The 25547-nt window shown below is 44.2% G+C and overlaps 2 protein-coding genes across 3 annotated transcripts in view; both read left to right on the top strand.

The window, feature by feature from the left end:
* Positions 1–4870, top strand: part of RRAS2 (RAS related 2) — a 42435-nt gene extending 37565 nt beyond the window's left edge. For both annotated transcript variants that reach the window (XM_063398059.1, XM_063398060.1), the window contains 2 exons: positions 2810–2928; positions 3394–4870. In XM_063398059.1, the coding sequence (XP_063254129.1) occupies positions 2810–2928; positions 3394–3481 (207 nt within the window). In that variant the 3' untranslated portion in view covers positions 3482–4870. The remainder of the gene's footprint in view (positions 1–2809; positions 2929–3393) is intronic.
* An 11768-nt stretch (positions 4871–16638) lies between these two features.
* Positions 16639–25547, top strand: part of TUB (TUB bipartite transcription factor) — a 138741-nt gene continuing 129832 nt past the window's right edge. The window contains exon 1 of the mRNA XM_063398053.1: positions 16639–17190. Within this exon, the coding sequence (XP_063254123.1) occupies positions 17135–17190 (56 nt within the window). The 5' untranslated portion in view covers positions 16639–17134. The remainder of the gene's footprint in view (positions 17191–25547) is intronic.

Raw genomic sequence — 25547 nt, 5'->3', positions numbered from 1 at the left:
ATAGTGAAGAGAAAGAGACATGTTCACAGGATTATTGTGCAGATAGTCAAATGGAAACTATTTCAGAAGAAGAATGTTAACTTAGGGAGGTGGGCAATAAGCTTTTCCATGTTTGACTGGCTCACATCTTCTGTAATGAGTTTTTATTTGAGAAACTTTTACTAACTCTCTGAGCAGCACAAATGAGTGATATCCAGAAACAAACAGTAAAATATCCTGTAACAAAAAGGGTGAGCATTCTGAGTGGTTCTCATTCATATTCAGCCTTAAACTCTCTAAAAACTGCGGAACCAACACACAGATGTACACAGAGTCACTACCATGAATCTGTGGTTCTCTTTAGCTCTGTCAAATTAACGTCCAGTCTTCTTTGAAAAAAAAGGATTTCATTTTTATTTTGGTGGTGATGTTAAATAAGCTGTCCCATCACACTTCCTGGAAAACCTGTCATGTTACAGGGTTGTTGTACTCAGGAATGAACAACAAAAAGATGAAAATTCATGTTTTTATTTACAAGTATTTCTGGGTTTGTACTTATATTTCCCTCAGCTTTGAAGACAGAACTGGTATGTTCTGGCCTCTAATTTACATCTTGGGCACTGCACATGTTTCCATAGTGTTTCCAAACCAAATATTTTTTTTAAGTGACTTTGATGTCACTAAAATTGGCCACAAGTAACTTGACAATATACTTGTAAGACTGACAAAAAATTATTTTGGAATTTAACAGTTACAGATATCCTTGTAAATACAACAAGAACTTTAGTGTATTCGTAATGTTTTCGATGCAGGATATTGTGGAAGTGTAGCTAACTTTATTACAGTGTTAGTTTGACTTAGACCTGTAATGTGCTTTAGGTACAATAGTGAGGAAATTCTTTGAACATATGTTTAAAGATTGAGTTCAGTTTCTCCTCAGAATTGTACATTCTTTGCCAATTATTTATTTTTATTTACCTTCAGTCTTTCATTTTCTGGGCTGCAGTAAACTATGCAGTGACAAAGAATGTAAAAGGAGTTAGTTTTGCTAGAACTGTTATATCTATAACTTACTAGTCTGAGAGATATACAGAAGATTCTGGAAGGTCTGGTGAAAACTTTAGGAGATTCTACAGTCATTCATGTTTCAGAAAACAGCTACAAAGACTTGTCCAAGTGCAGCCTTCATAAGCTTTGCAGTTGGAATATTTCAACACCTGAGGTCAGAATGGAGGGTTGAAGTGGGATTGTTCTAGCTAGGGGACCGGAGTCCATTATTACTCAGTTTTCAAATAGCAGTAGATGATTGAAGGCTTCCAGTTCTCCTTATGTGCCCTGCAGTTAAAAAGGCAGCTCCAGTAGTTGATCTTGGGGTTGGGTTGGTTCAGAGGGTTTGTTTTTTGGCTTCAGCTGGTGATGATAACACTGAAATGAATGCAGAGCTGCTGTGAGTGTTTGAGATGAGCAGATGCATCCTGAATTACTCCAGCTAATGGCACAGGGTGCTGGGAGCATTTTGTAGAGCTTCAAGAGGGTTTAGTGGGAGCAGCCCTGATTTCAGCAGGAAGTATAGGGATATAGTACCAGTAGGATGCTAAGGACAGAGGAATCAAACATGGAGATGCCATGCATGAAGTCTCTTAAACCACTGTGTAACTGTTAAACTGTTTTGCAAGCTGAGAAGTACTTCTAAGCCATGCTCTGTAGCAAATGCTGACACACTATTTTTCTATTCCCATCTATTTCCATTTCTGTGTAGCTTCTTAATTTAATGAATATTCTGAGTTCCTTTTCAAAACTAATTTAAAAATAAACCCTCCTTATTTTTGTTCTTATGTCAGTCCTCTACGTGCTGGTTTAGTGTTTTTCTGGGAAAGCAGTGTAATCTTTGACATTTCTTCCATTAGGCATTGTCTTGGCAAGATCTGCTGTACTTCCTTTTATCACTGGAAGCTGCCCTTTCCTCCCCGGTCCTGTGGGTGACCTTCCCGTTGGAGCCTTGCATACCTTGCACCACTCAGGGTGGCCTCTGTTCTGTGACCTCACTGCTTTCCACCTCATCCAAAAACACACAGTGCTCTCCTTTGCTTTTGCCTTGTCCCTGACATATTCCTCCTTCCTAGAATGGTCCACTGGCTTCCTGCCTTCTGCCTCATCGCCTGAAATTTTGTACCATCTTTTCATGACACTCCTTGTTTCCTGTTCATCTGCTTTTCCACTGTTCTCTCAAGGAATCATTATGTAGCCAGGGTTTCTTTAATATTTCTGGATTACCTGAAGGCCTCATGGATTTTTAGAACTCTGGTAATCTAACCTATGTTTAAAACTGGCTGTGTTAATATTTTGCCATGTCATTAATAGATCTTTTTTAATGACTTTTATAAAGACTTAGAAGCTAAGCAGAAGTAGTTTTAATACTAGTCTGATTTTTTTGTTTATTTCTCTAGATTTAGCTAGGACATTGCAAAGGTGAATTTAGTAAAAATATTCAGAATTCTGTTAGTAATCCAGCAGATGCTGACTGAAGCACTTGCCTTGAGGAGGAGCAAGGGACTATTGGCTGCCTGTGGAGGAAAACTTGGTCTTATGCAGAACTGGAGGCACCTGGAGTGAGAGGAATTTCTTGTAAAGTCAGTCTTTGTCTGTTGCAGAAACTTCCTTTAAAACAAGTCTATTTCCCAGCTGTATAATGTGGAGAGTGTGAAAACTGTGCTGTGCCCAAATAACCATTCTTGTTTGAGGCAGCCGAATCCTTAACATGCACATGCAGTGTGCACTGGTACAAACCTGCTGCAGAACCCCTGAGCCTAATGCCTGATGTCTGTTACAGGTGACACAAGAGGAAGGCCAGCAGCTGGCACGGCAACTTAAAGTAATGTACATGGAAGCCTCAGCAAAAATCAGATTGAATGTAGACCAAGCTTTTCATGAACTTGTCAGAGTTATAAGGTATGGTAATTAAGACCACATAATTCATGTCCATGTATCAATGGATAGCTGCAGCAAAGGTGTTGAAATGCAGTGGGGAATTGCTGGGAAGATGATGCCTGCTGTTACCTCTAAGCTTTAGCCAGTCCATTATAAAACACTCAGGTGCATGAAGAGAAATGCTTACATGAATTTATTATATATTTGAAAGAGAATTTTGCCACCTTAATCTTTCAGATTTTATTCATCACCCAGTCAGTAAATGTGATAAACTACATCTGAGACTGACCTTCTATAAAAAATTGTGTTTGTTAAAAAAAACTCAAAAGGTGAACTGAAAAACTATCACTTATTTTATCAGTAATTTGAATATGAAAAGGAAGTGCATTCCCTATGAAAGTATAAAAAGAAAGTGTTAAATATAGTAATTGTGTTTATTTACCTGAACATTATTCTATGAATTTAATTTGAAATACCTGTTTCCAGGAAATTTCAGGAACAAGAGTGCCCTCCTTCACCAGAGCCAACACGGAAAGAAAAAGACAAGAAAGGCTGCCATTGTGTTATTTTCTGAGAATCCCAAGAACCAAGCTATCAACTGCCAGATCTTTTTTTTCTTTCCATCATTTTACATCACTTCTGGTATTGGTCTAGCCTTATATGTGCATGTCCTAAAAGTGGTCACCAGAATAGCCTTAGTCCAAGAAGCTGGCAGAATAGTTCTTGAAGAAGACTCGGTCATCCTGGGGCAGACTTCAAACCAAAACACTAAGGCTGCTTCTCTAATACCACAGTTCCTTCCTTCTCTCCCTTCAGAGCTTGCACCTTGTGGAGTTTTATTCGCAAAGGAGATGAAACAAAACCGTGTAGGACGAGGTGTTGAAGTCATACATAAGTTGTCTCTTGTGAATTAATTTATTTGTACTTCTGACATTTCATTAGCTATTACAGAGACCTATATTGGAGTATAGAGAATACTTTTTAAAAAAGGGGTGGATTGGCTTTTTTTTTTCTGTTTTGTTTCTGCCCTCAGTTAAATTAGACTTGAGTATTCAGCTAGCCTTAAGAAACCTACACTGAATTTCATTGTCAGCAAAAATTTTCATCTCTCATTTATGCTGCAGTTTTATTTCGGTGGCCAAAACATTCTACTGTATTTATTTTTTGAATCCAGAACAGCTACAGGGTGATTACTACTACTATTAGGATATGGCCAAATACCTGAGCTCATTCTGGATTGAGGCATTTCAGCTTATTAAGAAATTTCACATTATGTTTGAAAACAAATTGTGTCTTCCTTTGTATTTCTGGGTAAGGGATTAAGGAAAACTAAAATTGTAGCTGTTTTTGTTTCATGTGATATAAAAATGAATTTGATCTTTCCATTGTCAGAGATGATTAAATGTTTTTGCTATATACTTTTATACATTATTTTCTTATCAAACTAGTTAACAAGTATTTTTATATGTTTGTAAGCAAATATGCTTTCACAGCATAACTTGTGTATATGTAAAGATGAGTATTTAATTCTCACAGTTCACTTTTAACTGACAAAATGTGGGATTTGCCAAACTGTGGTAAATTTCTCCTTACTCTCCCGGTTATACCCAAGGATGGTCAATTATGTGCCTGCCCAGCACACCTATAGAGTAAAATCTAGTGTTGTGTTTTAATGAATTTCAGTATCCCGTACTAAAGACTGACCATTATGTGAATTATTAAACTGTAAGACTTTTAACTGATTGTTTAGTTAAACTGTGGATGGTTGTTTAATTTTGAGTTCTGTGGATTGTGTTTAAACAATTCAAGAGTATGGTCCCTGATATTGAAATACTGAGTGGTATTGCACAGTTGTCACCTTAACTGAATGTCCAACAGTTCTTTGAAACTTGATTATTAAGCAAACCCTTGTATACCTTCAGGTGCTAGAATTAAAGATTATCTAACCATTTTCGGGGGGTAAGCACACTGCCTCTTTCTGAATCTCTTCCAAAACCTGCATCTTTTGGGGGGCTGGGGGGTAGGGGGGAGAAGGGGGTAATGGAACCTGGCTAGGGAATAGCAATGCATGTCTGCAACAGCGTTTTCCTCAAGCTTGAAGCAACATTTCAACTTAAGTCATGACAGATGACAAAAGCTGATGTTTGCTTTGGCTTGAAGTGTGTAGTCAGTGGTCCAATCAACATCCTTGTGTTTTCAGGCCATGCTCACTGTCAGGTGCTCTGCCATAAATCTGGAAGTGTCTCCTGAGAGAACAGGGCTGAAACAAGTTCCAGGTATCTTTACAGCAGCAAGGCATTAAACCTTGAATTCAAGCTACTGCCAGGCATTGCAGAGGAATTTAAGTTTTTAAATGTAATTTAGATTAGCTTGTGTAATGCAGTTTTGAGAGAGCGGGTAGCTTCCCCTCCCCAGTGGATTTATTAGTTGATGAAAGGCTGCCTAGGAGGAGTGTGTGGAAGATCCAAACAAGAAGTTACAGTGGGAACCCATTTGGGAGATGCATTGCATTTTTTCAAGTCAAATGTAAGAAATTACAACTTGCAGCAAACACCACATGTTTTCTTAACTATGTAAAGGTCTCTGGAGTTAAATCACTGAATATGTGGCATTAGAGTGAGTTAAGACAACACATTACAGCATGTGTGCTGAGACTGAACTTGTGAACCTATCTTTAGCTTTTATAATTTTTCTCTTTTTTTTTTTAATCTTTCACTCATGGTAGAATGGCTTTAAATAGTAAATAGATATTATCTATGTAACATTTAAATGGCTTTAAATGTTACATAGATAATATTTTTTAACATGCAGCTCCTCATAAGTGATAGAGCTCCATGTGGAGAGATAAATAACTTTGAGGAGGTTGATGCTAAGGAACCTACATCTGCTACACCATGTTGTAAACATGGTGAACCTTACAAAATAACCCTGGGACCGCCAGCAGCTGCTGTGCAAAGTTTATTAACTAAGACACATGCATGTGCTTTTTAAGCCTTCTGTTGGAGAGAATATGCAGAGAAATCTGTGTGATGTTATCAGCTCTTTTCAATGCTGTGGCACTTTAAGGAGATGTTAAATGCAGGCATTTGGATCCTACTCTTCAGACATTAAGTAAATAATTAGAAAAGTAATAGGGATTTTTGGCCTGTAATGGTGATCTAGGTGGTTGTGAGTTCAAAGTAGCTGAAGGTATTCAGTGATTTGCCTTCCTGATTGTTGTAGCTGAAAGTAATGATGAAAAGTGATCCTTCTGGCCCTGGTGTGGTGCTTGAAAAAAATATAATAAGGACCCTGTCAGTCTTTTGAAAAGTAGTAGGCCTGATCCATATGCCTTGGATTGGTTGTGAATTTACAATAATGCCACCTTGCTGTAGGATAGAGTTTGCTGACAGTCCAAGAGAGATTCTTGCATCTTTTCCTGGCAGAAGAAATGGATTAAGATTTGTCCCTTATGTTTATAGTTACTTCAGTTCAAGGCCATATCCATAAATCTATTAAACTTGCAGTTCAGGAATCTAGAGTGCTTAAAATGTACCCAGAAATGATCTCCTGTTCTTTCTGCAGCACAGGGTAGGGTTTGGATCTGTGTTTCAAAGCACAAAATAACACCTCTGGCATCTCTCACTGCTGGACCTGCTGCTTCACTGGATGAGGAGTGGGATTCATGTGCTCATGCGCAAAAGCCTTTTTATGCACAGGAGCATGAGCTGAGCTGTTGTGAAAGGGTTAATAAAATAAAACAAAATTGGAAGGTGTTAACTCCCACTAATGCCAAGGAAAACTCTGACTTTAATGCATGGCCTCGTGGTTAGTCATCCTTGATAACATTCAAGTCTGGATTCAGCCAAAAATGTTGGCTAACGTTCTTCTGACATCATTTATGTGACAAGATTTCACCCGTGGTGTAGTGTAGTCACTGACTGACCTTGCCACATCTTGTTACAAGACTTAGATGAACTTACTCCAAACAGGAGACTTTTGAAGTCAGTCACCACAAGCCCAGCACTGCCAAAAATTATCTGCACTTACTCCTTAGAAGTTTATTGCTGGGAAAGGGTCAGGCTGAGCAGAATGCATTTGCACTTGATTTAGGCATGGATTTTGAAGTTGGTTATCCTCATGTACCTAAACCATGATAAAAGAAACACTCAAACAAAATTCAGGAAAACACCCAAGCTGGAAGCATGGGGCACGGGAGTATTTCCTTTGTTACTGCACTGACCCACAGCAGGACAGCAGTCTGCCAAAACAGGAAGGCTTAAAACTGACAAGATGGGCTCTTGGTGAGAGCATCCTGCATGGTAAATACCCTGCTTATCACTTCGTAAGTGTGGCTTTTTCTGCCTTCTTACCTGAGTCTGTTGTAAAGTCAAGTTAAAATTGCAGGCTTGAAGTGAGTTCTGGGTTTTGCATGGTGGTAAGTAGAGATCTTAATCCTAATGTTGTGTATACATGTTGGAAGGCCAGAAAACTTTGGAAAATTCTTGATACCTAAATATTCTTGTGAGGCTGTGACCATGGGAATACTTGCATGCAATAGGTCAGGTGCAGAAATGGGGATGGGTGGTAGTTAGAGTAGCCTTTAGCTGGGAAGATGAAAAACTTTAAATGAGAAACCACAGATGTGGAAAAGGCAAGGGAGTAAACCACAAGGAAAACTGAATGCTCAGGAACAACATTGTGAATATGTGCTGTGCTTGATTTCTGTTCTAGAGTTTTCTGTTGCTTGCTTGCTATTCTAGACTTTTAAGACTTTGGTTATTAAGCGTTTGAGAGACTCTTACTTATTTGTAGTGACTTTAGCACTTGTTAAATTGCTACATTTTTTAAAAATGCTTCTGACATGAAAGTATTTTAGAGGGATAAATTAGCAGGCAAAGTGCAAACACCAGAAATGCAAGTACAGACAGTGATTAAACTTCATAATTCCCTATCTCTTGGTCCAAAGCATGGATTAGGGTGTACTAAACCCAGTTTTCACATCAGTTTAATTGAACTGAAGAGCAGTAGAGCACGATTACTTCTCTGAATGGCCCGGGATCTCCTGCAGACTACCACGAGATGGCACCAGGGGCAGCCCTACGTGCAGCTGGCAAGTGCTGCTTTCCCCAGGATCTCTGGACAGAGTTAAAGTGCCTGCTCTTACAGGCAGGGGAGGAATGAATGGCAAGAACCATAACAAAGCTGTTGAGCTGTAGTTAAACAGGGCCATGTTTCAGGACTATTTCAGAGTGATTATTTTCCATGGATTTTGTAAAATCTGGATGGTCACTAGCTGGAGTAAAATCCAGTGGTTTATAAATAGTGGTTCTGAAGAAATTGTCATGAAAAGCAGGAAGGATGCTTGCAAGACTAAAATATTAGATGCACGTTAATTAAAACATTGTACAAATTCTTAATTTCCTCAGAGTTTGCCAACTTTTATAGTTGCCAGTTTTGTCAGGAATATCAGAGACAAAGCAAAAATGAGTGATATTTGTGTATCATTAGTAGCAACACTAACAATAAACAACATATAATTTGCAGTCAGAAAGTTATGTATAAAGACTTTGTGCTCAGCTAAATAATATGTCCGTGATAATTATTGATACCAAATTTTGCTGGATTTGTAGGATATTTGGGAAGGCATCTGTCACTGCCAGGTTATAAGGTTTGGGCTCTTCCATTGCTGCCAGGAGCCGCTTTGTGATGACTTCTTTCCAGCAGTATTACTTGTAATGAATGTCCTTGAAGGGCTCTGGAGTGGAAATAGAAAACGCACACCTGTTTCCCACTTGTAGCACCAGAGCAATCCCTTAGAATTCCTATTTGACCTCGTCATGTTGCTAGGACTGAAAGTGAGATATTCCTCAGATTGTTCCAGACCGTTCCCCTCTGTTTGTATTTCAGGGGTTAGGTGCTGGAAAATGTGGAGCTGTTGCTGGGTGATTTAGTGACAGTGGACACAGTACCAGAGCCTCCATTGCCTTTTGCCCAACCTGATTTCCAAGGCCCATGTCAGGAGGTAGAATGAGGAGAAGAGGCAGGAGCAGTGGGTAAGGATCAAGACGGGTTACTTTGGAGAGCTCAACCCGTACAAATTCACAGGACCTGATGAAGCCCATCCAGGATGGACAGAGAACTTGCTGAAGCCCTCACAAGGCTTCTGGAACATCTTTCATGACCGTCTTTAATGGAGAGCAGGGAAATTTCTGGTGGCTGGAGGAAAGCAAGTGTTTCCCCTCTCTTCAAGCAAGGCCTTGGAAAGAATGTAGGGAACTGCAGGGAAAACTGCAGGGAGTCATCCTTGCTTCTGTGCATGGAAAATCATGCAGTGAGCCCTCCAGGAACGTGTTCCTGGGCACATAAAAGAGAAGTGGTTGGGAATGGTCTGTATAAATGTATGCATTTACTGGAGTCAGTGACACCTGACCACCAGGATTGCCCTGTGTGATAAAGGGACTGAACTTGTGGGTGAGGAGAGACCAGTGTATGTTTTTACCTCAACTCAGCAAGGTCTTTCAACACTGTTTCCCACCCTATTTTGATGTCAAGGTTCAGGGTGTGTGGGCTGGGTAAAGCACTGACTGATGGATTGGGCTCGGAGGGTGTGGTGGTCCTCAGTGTGTAACAGGCTGACCTCCAGAGTCTGGTGACAGGAGAAAGGCTGCAGGGATCTCACCTGGCATCTTGAACGTTTTGCCAGTGACCTGAAGAGACAACTCAGAGCACTCTTCACATGTGTGCAAGTGATACCATTTTGGGGAGAACCAGCTGGGGCTGCTGGAGGAACAGGTCCACAGAATTTTACAAAGACAAAGGCAAAGACCTTTTTAAAATAATGAATTTCCTTTAAAGCAGCTTAGAACTCCAGCAGAGCTCTGTGACTTACCTGGGGGTCAGGTTTGCACTCATGCATGCCAGAAGGTTGCACTGGACCATGGTGGCTGCCCAGGGCATGCCAGGCTTGCATTGCTGGCTCCAGTTTGTCAGAGATCCAGAAAGAAGAAACAGGAGCAATGGCTTGTGCTACTGGTGTGTTTTAGGGGGTTAATCAAATGCTTCTGTTACATTTTTGAATGTGTTAAATGCTGCTTCCCATTGCAGAGGTTGCTTGTTTCTGGGCGAGGAGTAGCTTGCTGAGTGGGATGTCAAAGAGACAAAGGTGAAGCCTTGCAGCTCAGGCTCAGATGTTCTAAGTGAACCGTGAAACAGGTGTTGGACCTTGTGTGCAGAAGGACAGGGGGCTTTGGTCTTTAATTATGGGCTGTTGCCTATGAATGAGGAATAAATACATTACAAGGCTTTGCCAGTTTGGTTTCCAACTGGTCACCTGCCAGAAGATTCTGCTACTTTAGTACCCATACATGGATCCTCTGAGATAATGCTCTGCACAAGAGCAGACCTCTACTGTGGTTTTATGGTCTAGTGAAGGATTTCGTAACTCAAAACTCTTCTCAGCCTGAGCAGGATCAAGTGACTTTTTTCCATATCGGGCAATTATTCATTTCAGAACAACATTAAAAACCTGGAAAGCGTAACTGCTGTGTTCCAGGGTGGAATCTGTCACTGTTTATCACAAACCTGAGATGTGAAAGGGCTGGTGGCTGCAGGGAGATCTGTTGGTGCGTTTTTGTCTGCTCTACTGAAAATGACAGGGTTTTTTGCCCTTTGAAATGTGGTCGCCATCTAATTTTTGGCTTGTGTCACAAGGTGAGGCTTGTGTACACTGAGGTGACAAAGTTCCCACTTCCCAGTAGAGGGGACAGCCTGATGCATGTGGCATGTCTCTGGATTTCAAATTCACTTTTTGATATTTTCATGTTCCATTTACCTAAAGTAATGCAAGTTTCTCATGACATTTAAACAATGATAATGTATTTTGTAAGCTTTAAAAATTATTTTTTTGATCAGTAAATTGATTTGTTTTGATATTTCTGCCCCTCCCCCCCCCCTTTCAGATTCTGATTTATAAAGCCTGAGGAGCCTTTTTTAATGCTCCTGGTACTGAATTCCTCTAGCAAAATGCCTTATGGAAGAAAGTTTTTACTGTGAGGCACTGGAACAGGTTGCCCAGGGAAATTGTGGATGCTTCTTCCCTGGAAGTGTTCAAAGCTAGGCTGGCCCTGAGCAACCTGGTCTAGTGGGAGGTATCACTGCAGGGGTTGGAATGAGATGCTCTTTGATCTCCTTGCCAACCCAAACCATTCTATGGGGTAAAATCACTCTATTAGAAGCCAGTCAATGTTTGTTTTTGTTCAGGACAGGGCTGCCTGGGTGGCTATTTATCCACTGTCTGTGGTAGCTGCAGAAATCTGGGAATGTCAGTATGGTGTCTGAGGACACAACCAAATGAGGCATCAACAGGTTCCTTCTGAATGCTGAAGCCAGCAGGAACTATGGAGGAACAGGCATGGGAACAACACATATAGTGCAGGGAAGGGTTTAAAACACCTTTACTAACACCTGGTTCTGTACTGGGGCTGATGTCATTGCTCCTGCAGCATAAATTGGCAAAAAACCCTAACTATTGTGGTTTTGTTGAACCTGAATTTCAGTTGGTAAAGCTCAGAACTTCTTTTACAGACAGGAGGATGCCAGTCCAGAGGGATGAATGCAATATAAAGATCCCCAGCAGATGGGGACTGGAATTTCCCAAAGAGTGGCACTGCCAGCTGGCTCCTGAGGGGCTTCAGGGCTGACACAAGCTGCTGCAGCCTGAGGGAAACACTGGGGGGAAACTGGTGTCCCTGAGGAGGGGAATGTGGTGGATTGGATCATCATTGTCCAGAGCTGCTTTGTGCCTTCTTTAACACAAGGGGAATTCCAAATTGTCAGAGCAATTTTTATATTTCAGCTTTTTTTTTATTTTTATTGGTTAACAAAGCAGTACCTCACAGAAGGCCACTATATTGATCCATTGGCACAGTATTATGTTTTATGTCCCATCTTTTCTGTACATGTGGGAAATCAGGATATATTTCAGAGAAGAGTAGAAGATGAAAATAGCTAATGAATTACTAGGAGATTGCCTTAACAGTTCACACTGTACAGATGGGTGAAACCAGCACACTGTCCTTTCAGCAATATGGTCCATGAGGGAGACTGAGCCTGCTAAAAAATACAGATCAGCACCCACGCTGCTGTGGACTTCCTCTGCTCTGGTAATTATAGTATTTTCTGTAGAGCAAGTATAGCATATGCACCATATATATATGTATATATAGTAAAATACTATATTTACTACATAGTTACTAGCTCTTAAAAAGAAGAAAGAAGTTGAGCTCTCACGAATGCAGTGCCAGTTTCTTACACTTGTGAAGACTGGGACTGTAAAACTGCCGTGCATGGCACAGCCAGGTTTCTTAACACTTCCAGGCAGAAGATTACCAGAGAGTTGGGTCATCCTGTGGCTGGGTAAGATTGGGGCATTGCTGTGTGGAGGCTGCAGGGCCAGTGTGGGTGTTTTCCAGGGTGTCTTGGTTGCTGCAAGATGTAAATTGTCATGCTGGCTTCTTCACAAAATGCCTGGAGCCTGATGAATGAAGTTGTTTATTGTATCAGGAGCAGCATAAAATCATAATGGCTCTCGCAGGGAATTTTTAGAAGCTGCATTATCCTTTGAAATATGAAATACAGACATATACCAGATGCTCTTAAGGATGTAAATACCCTCTTTTCAGGCAAAATCGTTAGGCCCAACTTTCACAAGCTTTACCTTGGCAGGGTAATGTGAGGGAAGGTGGGAAAGCAGACAGGCACACTCCTCCTTCCCGAGTTCCCCTGCACAAAGCATTATGTCATCCCAGGCACCGGCTTAGAGTCCCCAGCATGGATGCTGGCTGTCCTGGAGTCGCCACTGCCTCGTGCTTCTCCTCTTTTTGACCAGCTGCTCCACAAGCCTTTTGTGCTGTTGTCTTATTTTTTAAATTTTAAAATTATGTAGTGTTTTTTTTAACAGCATCTCATGCTTCTTGTAAGGCAGCAGAGCTCCTGTGGGGCTGCAGGCCCTGCAGTGCTGTTCCTGTGTCCCTGGGCCCAGGTCTCCTCCTAGGCTAGGCCCAGATGTTTGTTCTGCAGGGGAAGGCGCTGTCCAGGTGTGAAGGGGTTTGTGAATGGTTTTCCTGGAGGTTTTCCTGGAGCTGTCTTAGGACCTGTCTGGTTACTGAATGAGAACCAGCATGTTTTGTTCCAGCCAGCCTGACTCCCTCCGGAGCTGCCATGTGGGCTGGGCAGTAATAGTCCCCTGGTGCTGTGTCACAGATGTCACCCTGGCCCTGTCCCCGGCTGCAGGCAGCAGGTGTCTCACATAGTGGGACAGCGGCGTTCTGAAAAATCGCCTTACAGGGGTACTCAGGAGACCAGGTCCTGTCCCCTGTCCTGAACCCGGTTTGAACCCGGGCAGCCCCTCGGGAGGACACAGGGAAGAACTTTTTTGTCAAAGCAGCAGGGCAGGGACATTAATGCACAAACCCCTCAGCCCCGGGAGCATCCTCACCTCCAGGCAGCAGCCCCGAGGGCTTGGAAAAATCCCTGCTTGCGTAAGCACTAATTAGCACTGCTGGAGGACTCTAATCTCATTGAGCAACTGTTTGGGGTGCTGGGGCCAGCATCCTTGCTGTTGATACAATATATATACATGATCACAGAGTGGGCATGCCCAAAATGCACACCTAAAAGTCAGAGTGTTTCTAGAATATCTAATCTGGAGTTTAGGTTGTGTTCTTGACTTTCCACTGTCAAGGCTGTTAGGCTCCATCCAATGACTCAGCAGGTGCTTTGCCATTTGTCTGCAGGGAAATGCAGCAGTAACGTGTTTGTTCCAGCTCTGCTGCCAGTTTAATTTCTGTACTATTTCAACAGCTCAAGATAATATTCCAGATCACATTTATTTGGGTGATAAGATCATTTGCCATATTCTGAACACCTGAAACAAGGAAGATTTTGTGTCTTTTCAGTGCTCAGTTCCAGTCCTTCTCCCAGCTGGCACTGGAATGGGGAGTCTGTGGGGCAGCTTCTCAATGCTTTTAAGAAGAACTGAAATGTTATTACTACTCCAGCATTCATATGCTGTAACCCAGAAGCTCTGCCCCTTGCTCCCCCCTGATTAAACATGCTTGCTTTGAGATGTCCCTGCATCTGCAGTGGTCGGAGGGAATCTCTGGAAGCAGGGAGCAGACGTGACTCATTTTGGATGTGTGTGGTGCTCAAACACATGGTGACACATGCCCTGAAGCACTGGGAGCAGAACAAATGGCAAGAAAACCTCTTCTGTCTCTGACTGAATTCCAGCATGGATCTCATTTGTGTCGCTGCCCCTTGCACAGGCTCGTGAGTTTTTGAAAATTTCAGCTTTGAAGTAATATTGTCAGCAAGGCAGGCTGTGGGGTCAGGGGGCAGGACCAGAGCTGGGACACTTGCAGAGGAAAGTCACTGCCCAGCAGCAGGACCTGGAGGTGCCCACAACTGATCACAGGCAAAGGCTTCACTGTCAGTCATCAGCATTTGTTTTGAATTAGGGAAACAAGAATTGCTGCACTCCTGAGCAGAAGGGTTGGGAGACTTTGCATTCAGGGAGCTGTCACCCGTGTGTAGGAAGCAGGGAGACGCCTGCTCCCAGGAGTCTCAGTCTGCTGTCCAGAGTATTTTTCTGAGGACTCTCAAGCCATTGTTTACCTGCAGCAGAGCAGTGGAGACCACGTTGGTTCTACTCTGGAGCACCTCTTCTGCGAGGATGTGTGTGAAGGGGTCCCCTGAGGTAGGCACAGGCAAGTTCTCCAAGCGCTACTCTGCCAAAATTTGAGGGAGTGGCGGTTTGGTTTTGATGTGTTACCCCAGCAGAGAGGCTGTGCTTGCCCTGGGGTTCAGCAGGGTCAACCCCAAATCTTTGCACCCCACCTGCCTCAGCATGCTGGGACAAGAGAGCTCTGGGTGCAGGGCTGTGTTTGCACTATCAGAATGAGCTGCCGTGGCTGATGTTCTCCTGCTCAGTGCTTTACTCCAGGATGGGTGAGAAGGAGCCTGAGGTGCCAGTGAGCTACACTTTGAATGAGGCATGTGAAGAGGAGAGCAGCCAGCCTGTGCTCCTTGCTTTTATTGCTGTGGCTTGAGGGGTTTGTTTCTAACAGAGGCTTCTCTGGGCTGCAGGGGCTCATCAGGATGATTTTCAGCTGCTCCCATGTGGAAAATGTTGGCCTGAGTAATCCCACAGACAAGTAAATGGTTTCTGTCTGCCCATTTCCAAATGTCTCAGTTTGAGCAGAGCAGGTGGGTGGAGGAGATAGGCTGTGAGTAACTCTGCTTTCCAGATGGTCCAATTCATCCAGGTCACTCCACGTGGATTCCAAATGAGATAAATAGGAATGCACTGTCTATACATCACCTCAGCTACAGAATATATATGCAGTTACAAGGAGCAGGGCTCAGGTCTGGGCATTTTTACAGCCACTCCAAGGAACTCTGCTTGAGAACTCTGTTCCCCTGTTTGGAGGAAGTGTGGCTGAGTACCACCCGTATTCAGGAAAGGTTTGATTTGGGTTAAAACTGGTACACAGAAAAAGCTCTTGGGGTTGTTCAGCCTGTCCTGCTGCAAAGGGATTGAGGGTTTGGTCTATTCACCCTTCGAAAATAAAGACTGGAAATTTAGATAGTGATGGCAGGCATTCATTTACTTGAACTAAAGGAACTGAAGGGTGCGAGAACAATTGACTGATGTCCATGAATACCTTTGAGCTAGGAAGGGAAAGTCTCTGTTAACAGGGTGGAACTCCAGGACTTTCAGGTGCTTTCTGGAGCTCTAGGAGCTCTTTACTAGCAGCCTCTGGAGCTTCATCCTGAAACCCTCATCTGATATAGTGGTTTGTGAGATGAATGACTGTGCCTGATTGACCAAGTCCCTTCCAGTCCTTATTTATGTATCCTTGGGATTTTAATACATTTCTCATGAGAGATCTTACACGTAAGAGCAGGGCTGGTCACCTGGGTGGCCAAGCAGTGAAAGAAGGAGCCAGAAGCTGCTAGCACAAGCCCAAGAGTTGGGAGTGTCTGAGAAAGGTTTGAGAGCAGTCCCCACCTCTCTGTGTGTCTGTAGATATCCTGCATTGCCCTGGGGGCTGATTGTGCTCACCTGGCCCGGCTTCTGGCAGCATTTCCCTTGGCCGAGGGCTGGCCAGGTCCTCTGGGCAGCCCCTTGTGCTGTGGTGTTGCAGGAGATGGGGTCACGGTCCCACTGTCCCTGTGCCTGACACTGCACCTCAGCAGCCAAGCCTCACAATCGTGTGACACCGGGAACCAAGACCTGATTCCCAACCACTGGGCAGGTGTGGGCACCTGGGAGCACCACAGGCCCGGCGCTGCCTTCAGCAGATGGAGGTGAGAAACAGCCCCAGCGGAGCTCGGCACAGGCCCTGGCCCCCGCTGTCCCCACCGGGGACGTGTGTGCGGCCGCCGTGAGGGGTTTGGCCTTCGGGCCTGCACCCAGCTCCAGCAGAGCCACCTCGAGGCTGGAGGGCTCTCACACCCACCCTGGGGTGAGCTGGGACCGTGCATTGTGCAAAATCAGTGTCCAAGACTGGGAGTGCGGAGCGTCTGTTCTGCGCTCCGGGTGCCCTGCCCAGCCCCTGCCCTGCCCGGCCCTTGTCCCGGGGGATGTGCTGACCCTGCCCGGCCCGTGTCCCGGGGGATGTGCTGACCCTGCCCGGCCCGTGTCCCGGGGCTGTGCTGACCCCGCCATGGGAGCCCTGCCATGGGAGCATCCCGCCGGCGAGACCCGGGCAGCGGCGGTGGGTGGAGGCGGCTGATGTCAGCGCGATGGGCCCGTATCTGTGGCAACCGGGATAAATAAATAAATAAGGCGCGTGTGCCGGGGCAGGAGACGCGCAGGGCGCTGCGCTCCTCCGCACAGCCCCGCTGGATATCCCTTAAGCGGCTTAGCAGCCGTGCTCCAGTTTATTACCTGCGCTCTCCGTGTCTGCCGCCCGCCTCGCTGCCTTCAGCACCCTCGGCGGGGACCCCGGGAGCCTCCCCCTCTCTTCATCCCTCCTCCTCCTCCTCCTCCCTCCCCGGCACTGGCAGTGGTTTGCTCCGAGCATCCAGAGCTGGATGCGAAGGCGCTGCTGGGCGGTGAATCTCGGTGGTGCCCGCAAGGCCGGAGGCGGCTGTCCCCATCCCCGGGGCAGGCAGGTGTGTGAGCGCCCAGCCCTGCCCGCAGCAGCCGGGCCATGCCGCGAGTGCTGTAGCCGAGCCGGAGATGGATGGAGTCAGCAGCAACAGGAACATGTCTTACAGTAGATGGAGTTACAACAGGTATCGTCTGTCTTGGTTTGCCTTTTTTTTTTTTTTTTTTTTTTCTTTTTTTCTTTTTCTTTTTCGTTCCTGGTATTGCAAAACCATCATGCTGTTTATATAAACTGAGATGGGGAGCTCTCTTCAGGGAAGCAAAACCCTTTACTGATGCTGCCTTTCCAGTCTTGGGACACCCTGTGTTCCCAGTAACTCCAGCAGTGGCGTTTGATGATGTTTAGCTGGTGTTTGTCTGGAAAGCAGGGTGAGAGTTTCACCCTGGGGTGGCCAGACTGGGGCTGCTCCTGGCCCTGAATGCAAATGTTTCCCAGCTGCTCTCCTCTGAGCAGGGCTCTGACATGCACTGATCACCTCAGCAGCCACTCAGACTTCTGAAAGATGGTCTGTAGGAAATGCTGCTCAAAGCTTTCAACAAATATAAACTAAAGCTTGGGAAATGGAGGTGGCAAGGAGCCAAGAGGTGGCTAAAGAGTGATGTTTTCAAGTAATAACTGTGTGCAGCCTGGGTACTACAGAGCTGAGAGGGCTGAATTTGGTGTCTCATTGAGACAGTTGAAATATTTGCACTGTGTTTCATACCAGCATGCGTGCTTTTCCTTTCCCCAGAAACAAAAATTTATTGTAGCATTAGTTTTGTCAGCCACAGCCGTTTTTGCTTTATGTGATTCACGGCTGTGACAGGTTCTTCAAGCCTGAATAAAAAATAAAAAAAGAGGTACAAACTTCATGTTCTTTTTTTGTTTGTTTGTTTTTGGTTTTTTGTTTGGTTGGTTTTGTTTTGTTTGTGTAAATGTTACACCTGAAATGCATAAGCAATGTTAGCATCTCACTGAATCACTACCACAAGCCACCATGATATTCAGGAGAAATAGCCCTTGGAAGTGGTTTTCAGTGCTTAACCAGGTGTTCAACATTGCCCACACTCCCTGGATGCATGGGTATGTATGTTTTATATGTGCATCTAGAGAGTTCACTCATTTTTGGTGCATTCCCACTGCCTCAGCAGCGAAAATACAGATACAGTGGTGCCAGTGGAACAGTATCTTCTTTTTTTAAAAAGCGTATGTGTTTATGTGTACATAAAACTGAGTTATACAACAAGCTGTGATTTTATGCGTGCATTGTCCCATGCAGGGGATCCTTTCCATCTGATGCCACGTCCTCAAAGAGCAGCAGTGAGACCCTGAAGTCTGCCCCATGCAGCCCAAGTTTACAGCAGTTTCAATATTACCCTACAGTAAACAATCCAAACATTTCACCCAAACTCCTCTGGGAGGTTTTCTCCCAGTGCTATCACATTGTGATCTAACCTTATGTATTACTTGCCATCTGTTTCTCCAGTTTTCAGTCTTCCTGACCCTGACAGAGAAGTCACTGATGAGTGTTCATCAGCCTTCGCCTGGGAACATTCTGCACTTGTGTGTCCACCCTGCTTGGCTCTTCTGCATCATCTGGGGGGGATAAATACAACATTTCAGTGCCCAGGCTGGTTTTTGGGTGGCCTGTTTTCAGATTTGGGGATTTTTCCTAATAAATCTGACAGTGTACTATCTATCTATCTATCTATCTATCTATCTATCTATCTATCTATCTATCTATCTATCTATCTATCTATCTATCCACACACGTATTTCAGTGCTGTGAGGATGAGGATGGCTTTTACTCACAGTCTTCCTCTAAAAACCAGTGCACTCTCAGGCTGAGCCTGCCCTTCCACAGCCACCTTGTGCCCAGGTTCCTGGCAGGAGAAGGAGCTAACTCTCTTTTATTCCAAACCCTGGGGGCTGATGTTTGCTTTAGGATCATGTCCCAGCTTTGGTCTCGCTCACCAGTGGCAACAGGAGTTCCAGCTGCGCTCGGGGTGGTGGCTCTGTGGCAGACACATGTGGTACAGCCCTGTGAAGAGACAAGCACTGTGTGAAGGCCAATGTCTTTTTCTTGGGAAAAAGAACACCCAGGTACTCCTCTTGTGTTGGCATCCATGAATCAGCATTGCAGGAATAGAGGGACAGGGCCAACGGAGAAGGTGCTGCCTCCCATAACCCCAATTGCATCCATATTTTGAAAAGAAACCAGGCATTGTCTATAAAATTAAACTAATTAAACTATGGATTTAGCCATTGGACTCTGTAAGATGCATGCATGGATTTTTCCCTATGGAAATGAGGGGAGTTGCTGTGTCCCTTCTAAATGGCCACATGTGTGCAGCTTGCAGGTGTTTTTCTGAGGGGGTTTATTTGACATTTGTTGTGTATCCCAGCATCTGGCCCTGTGATTGTGGTGTTCTCTTGTGCTTGCTGCCCAGGATACCCACAGGTCATTCCTGCAGATAATTTGTGCAGCCAAGAGCGAGTCCAATCCCTTGACTGCAAAACCCGAGGCGAGGGAGCCCTGCTCAGCACAGTTCCCCTCTGCTGCTCTCCTCACCAAGGGGAAGCTTCCCCCCACTCCCTCCCCCAGCCTAGACCCGCGTGTATGTGATAAAGAAGCAGGTACAATTGGGAGAGGCTCTTAATGATCACATTTGGCATGGCCACACTTGGCTCCAAGAAGCTGGCCTTATCTTGTGCACGTCTTTTTAGTGCTGTTGTAACTCCCTGGTCACTCTGAACATTGCCAGCTGAAAGCACAGGACAGGCAGCAGTTTAAACAAAACTGGGGATATTTTGATGATCTTAGAAACACTTGGAAACTCTGGGTTCAGATAGCTAACTTCTAGAGTGAAGAAAAGCTTCTCTTTCATCTTCTGCCCTTAGTGACAAGCTGTTTATTGGACATTTTATATTCAGATTCTGTTTGGTTTCTTTTCCTCTTGAGCTACCTGATCATCATGCCTGCACTCCCTGGGTGTGCAAAAATGCTCATCTTCCAGGGCAGAGTGAAACTTGTTCTCTTTCAAGCTTTCATGTTCAGTGCTGGTGCATGTTTTGGCAGCTGGGCTGGTGCCCATCAGCACTCTTGCTGCCTCCCCCCTGTTTCTTTGGGGATCTGCAGGCCCTTGCTCTTGGAGATGCTTGAAACATCCTTGTGTTGGTGCTATCTGCAAGTAAAAGTGGCAAATGGAGGTTTTACCCAGTGCTTCTCAGCATTGCTAGGTGGAAATGAAAGCTCAGGGAGAAGAGTCACTAATATGATAGGAAGGTGAAAATGGGGAATAGTCTTTGCCTGCTATAAGGCTGAAAAGCCACTCTCATAATCTGGAACACCTGAGTCCTTCCTAGCACTCATAGCAGCTGGTGACCAGATTGTCAAATGCATAAACCTCAACAACACCACCCAAATCTGACCCCTGAAGGTCAAAATGGTGCTCGTGAGGCTTGAGGGAGCTTTGATACCATTCCTGTAATTGAATTCAGTTGAAGGCACAATTTAGGACAGTGTGCAGAGTTCAGTTAATCCATGGGCACAGAAGACCAGTTCGAAATCAATTATATGGGCAGAATAGGAATCTGCAGTCCACATTTGGAAAAACTGTGCAAGGAATCAGTGGTTCTCCACAATTTTGCAAGGCTTTTTCATGAATCAGTGGTCTGTGCTTAGCTCTCATGTCTAGTCCAGAAGGATTTCTTCAGGAGCAGCAGGGAGTTTTGCAGAAGGAACAGGTAACCTTCACATCATACCTAAGCATGAACAAAAAAGGTTTTTTTATAAAAATCAACAAACCAACAAGCCACAGCAAAATACCAGATGTGAAGTCATCCCTCCATTCTCACATCTCTTCCTGACACCAATACATCTGTAGTTTCCCCCTTTTCTTTCTTTGTTTTGTCTCCAGATTTACTTTCTATTTCTTTCCTGGAGGGCTTCAGTGCAGCCATCCCAACCTCAGTAATTACCACAAATGAATGACAGAGGTTTTATCCACCAGCATTTGGAAATATATTTTGGGAAACCTACTCTCAGGATGTTTCAACTGTTGGAGACAGCTTGAAACTTTTTTCTATTGATCTGTGTCTTTGTTCTGTTCTGGATATCAGTGTTGTTTTTTACTTCCTTTTGAGGCTGCTATTTCTGGTTTTGCCTTTTTTTAGCCTGTGTTGAAAAGCTGTGAAAGTGCATCTGGGTCATGGTGTTGGGGAGTTTCAGTCTTAGATCTTTGTTTTTGAAGGTTTTTAGACTCTTCTGCCTTTATTTTTCTGGGACATGCTTTCATCAATGAGTAAATAGGGGCTGTCCTCCAAATTTCATCCAAAAAAGTTGTCTTAGAGAAACTTAACTTTCTTTTTCTTTCTCTTCTTTGAAGTAGCATCTGTGAAATCCTGAAGCATGTACAGGTTTGCTGCAGTGAGTGCACTTTAATGACACCAAAAAGCAGCTCCTCTCTATTTGCAGTCAAGCCACCCTTCTCTCCTCTGTCTTCTTGTGTCTTCAGGTGTTTCCTCCTGGGTGAGATACCTTTAAAGCTGTAATCACTGGACAAAGGATCTGGGAGGACAAAAAGAGGAAGTTGTTCTGTAGGACAAAAGGAGAGGTAGAATCAGCCAACCCTCAAGTGAAACCAGAATAGAACATTCCTGTGACAGATACAGAAATCCTTACAAGTTTATCAGCATTGTGCATTTAGTTTGCTGGAGTTAGGTTCTTTGTTTTTCTTTCATAATAAAGCATCTTAAGTTCGATGACATAGGAAAAGCTGGATTTTGGGAGTGATGTTTCTTTCCTTAAGCCAAGGCAGTAGCAATGACCTGCGGTGAATTCATGTGCATCCTCCCATGCTCAGGGTGAATATTTTGCATCAGTTGGCTGCATATCCTTGGAGTGTGTGAATTCTCCAGAGACTTGTGACAGCCTTGCAGAGAGGTGTGGGAGAGGAAACTTCAACTCCCACTTCCCTGAAGAAGAAATTTTAAAGCTTCTTAAACAAAAGTAGCCTGAGAATATAATTTAAACCTACTTGGCTCATGTACAGCATGGCAATCCTAACAAATATAAGAATTTCTTCACTGAAAGAGTTACAAGCACTGGCTGAGTGCAAGAACAGGCTTCCCAGGGACCTGGCTGAGTCTCCATCCCTGGAGATATTTAAAAGCCATGTTGATGTGACTCCTGGGGACGTGGTTCAGTGGTGGACTTGGCAGTGCTGCTTCAATGGTTGGATTTGTTCTCCATGGTCATTTCCAACATAAATGATTCTGTGGTTGGTGTTTGGAGCAGTAAAAATCACAGCCAGCAGCTCAGCAGTGAGAGTGAAGGGTAAGTTTTTAAAGGAAGTCAGTTTCACAGCTAGTCTTTGCTTTATCCGTAGTAACATTGTATATCCAGGTAACATAAGTTAGGAATTTTCAGTAAGAAGGAGATAATCACTTGAGTCTTAGATTGCAGTAAAATTTGACACAAAATATGCACATCTTTTGTCAGTACAGTTATAGAACTCTGTAAAAGTTCCAAGGTCTCTGCAAAGTTTTGTGCGTAAAGCCTGCCTTCAGGTTGTCTCTTGAAACATAAAGACAACTCTGGCATTTCTTCAGGACAGAAGGAGAAATAGGAAACCAACAAAACTGTCTGTGAAGAGTGACCTACCTCAAGAAATGGCATGTGATGTAGCACAAGAAATGCTGCTCTGGATCTCTTCTTGGCACTTTTTTCTTGCTCTGTGGTCTTATTGCATGCTCTGTGTGAATGCCTTTGGTTACCATGTCTAAAAGACACATTAAGTGCCTTGTCTCTGGTGCTGGAGCACAGAATTGTCACTCTCTGCTGTGCCTGAATCCATGCACAATGCAGGGAAGATGGAACACTGCAGCTCTGAGAAATCAGATACTCTCAGTGCTCTGGCTGCAGCTCTCAGCATTAGATTATATCTTAAAGAAAAATCAACCATGTCGCTCATGGTCTGCGTTATCATAAAAAGAAAACTTTTTCTCTCTCCATTATGTAATTTGTGTAAATGCCATTACTAATGGAAGTCTGAGGAATAGTGTTCATGGCTGGACACCAGCAGAGATGGTTTTCCCCTTCAGAAATGAATGAGGACAGAAGAGCCTTCCCAGCTGTTGGCACAGTGCGATGTGCACTTGATATGATCAGGCTGAGTTCAGCCAGCAGCCACCTGCACTTGTAGAAGAGGGATGTTAGCCAGTGCTTGGATGTATCTGAAATGCTTGAGTGCTGAGGTCAAGAGCAGGGGAAGATTCCAAGAGCTTGTATGAAAACAAAGATGCTCCCAGAGGAGTGAAGGTCTTTGAAGAGCAAATTGTCAACAAATCAGCTCAAAATCCATTTCAAAAGTAATTCTTGAGTTGTAATTTGTCTCTAGAAGTATGCTATATGGAAGATCAGGCAGGTAAGTCACCTTGCTTGAAAAAACCAATTTTATTTCCTTTCATTTACTTGAACTAAAGGAATTGAATGGTGCAAGAACAATTGACTGATGTCCATGAATACCTTTGAGCTAGGAAGGGGAAGTCTCTGTCAGCAGGGTGGAACTCCAGGACTTTCAGGAGCTTTCTGGAGCTCTGGAACACATTTTCTCTGTGTTGTGTGTTTGATTCCTTTTATCCTGCTGGTGCTGTGGTGTGTTACAGTCCTGTTACTGTGACAAACTGCCACACTGTGTCAAAAACTTCTAATTACTCACTTACCTGTCGGGTAAATGTGCCAGTTCAAATTCCTCCACCAATTTGTGGGTCTTTAGGGAGACAAGATCATGCCTAGATGTAATTCCAGAGGCAGCACACTTCTGTTTTGGAAACAGTCCAGTTTGTTTTGGAGTTTCACTGCTTCCAGCACCCCTAGCACCCTCCTCCTCCATGCTGTGCATTTCTGCTCCCTGTGAGCACAAAGGGCTCTCTGGAGGGTGGGACTGTTCCTCATGGCCCCTCCAGGCACTGATGTCATTGATGTTAATGTTAAACTATTGATCTGTTCTTGGGGAATTGTGTGCCAGCTCACCTAGATTCACTCTCGTCTTTGCAGAGTTTGCTGGAAATCCTTTAAAACATATTTCTCAAAGTGAAACTTTTCCAACTTGAAAATCCTGCTCCAACACCTTCTGCTGGGACTCCTGGAGTATCAAAGGCAATTCCTTACCGTGGCTTTTCTAGGCATGCTCTCACACGCTGTTTTGCAGAGCTGTAAGCTGAAATCCTACCGAAAGCCAGGGAATTTGCTTGGCTGGTGAAAGATGCTCCCAGAGAGCTTTCTCGGGAAGGCTGTGTAAGGAAGAGGTCTGGAGGGACTAAGCAGGGGCTGTCAATCAGAGAGTCAGTCCAGGAGAGGTTGGCTCCATTCTGTTTTGCCTGACTGCAGAATGCTTTGGTTTCTAAGAATATAATTCCATTTTTGCTTCATTCCTCGCTTGAATTTTGTTCTTTTTTGACACGGTATTATTGAAGTGAAGCTGCATAGGCTTTCCCAAACTGAAGTTTCTGCTTAAAGTTAGTTTATCTCGTCATCATATTTCTTTGTATCTTAGGTGGAACAAATAAAGCACTCTGCTTTTTGGTATAATTTTGCTAGTTCTAGGAAGAGTAATGAAACTTGGGCTTTGTAATGTGGTCTAGTAGAATGGAATTATCATCTGTATGGTGAAGCAGTGCACTCAGACTAGAAAAGATTTTTTTGGTAGGAAGGTGCAGATGAATCAGAAGCAGGAAAGAGAGGGGCCAGTAGGGAGACTGGAAGCTGTTCATTATTAAACACCAGAGAGCAGGTGAGCTGATTTTTATGTACACGGGAGGCAGTGCTGTGACCAAGAATGACAAACGTGGTCAGTGGATTTGGTTGGGCTTGTTTAGGGGGTCTGAGTAAATATCAGAGGAGTTAACTTGCACAGTGCAGATTTCTGGAGGGGAAAAAAAAGTAGCCTTCTAAATAATAAATAGTTTATAGCCTTGTCTGACTAGCAACAAGTGAGTAACAGGTAAATGCTGAGAGGGAGCTGGGAATCAGTGGGATTGGGGCAGGACTCCAGAGTATTGTGTGAACAGAAGGCTTGAAGGTCTTGGCAGCAGCTTTCCTTCCATGGCATGCTGTGTTTCAGGAGGCCTAGAATCCAGACACTGATGGATAAGTGCCCCCTTCTCTTGGAAGCTGTGATGTTGCCTGCTGTGGTTTTCTCCCCACCTGTGTTCTTCAAACATGACAGGGTATGCACAGATACCCTGCCACGTTTTCCCAGTAACTGCATTACCCACATCATCACCACCCCAAATTTCACTCCTTTCACCTTTCACTTTTGTTTCTCTTTTGTTTCTCTCTGGCACACTTCATTTTTCTTCTCGCCTTCCTAGAAATCCCTTGCATGTATTTAATTAGGGAGGATTTTGAAATTCAGTGTGGGCCACTCACGCAAGAAGCAGAGGAGCCAGCCTGGGCTATGAACCCCGGCTGAGGCCAAAGCCCACTTAAATCCCTTCTTA

The sequence above is a fragment of the Prinia subflava genome, chromosome 5 (assembly GCF_021018805.1).
Source record: "Prinia subflava isolate CZ2003 ecotype Zambia chromosome 5, Cam_Psub_1.2, whole genome shotgun sequence".
In the NCBI taxonomy this organism is placed as follows: Eukaryota; Metazoa; Chordata; class Aves; order Passeriformes; family Cisticolidae; genus Prinia; species Prinia subflava.
Note: the sequence above shows the minus strand (reverse complement) of the source record. Positions and strands in the feature narration are given on the sequence as shown.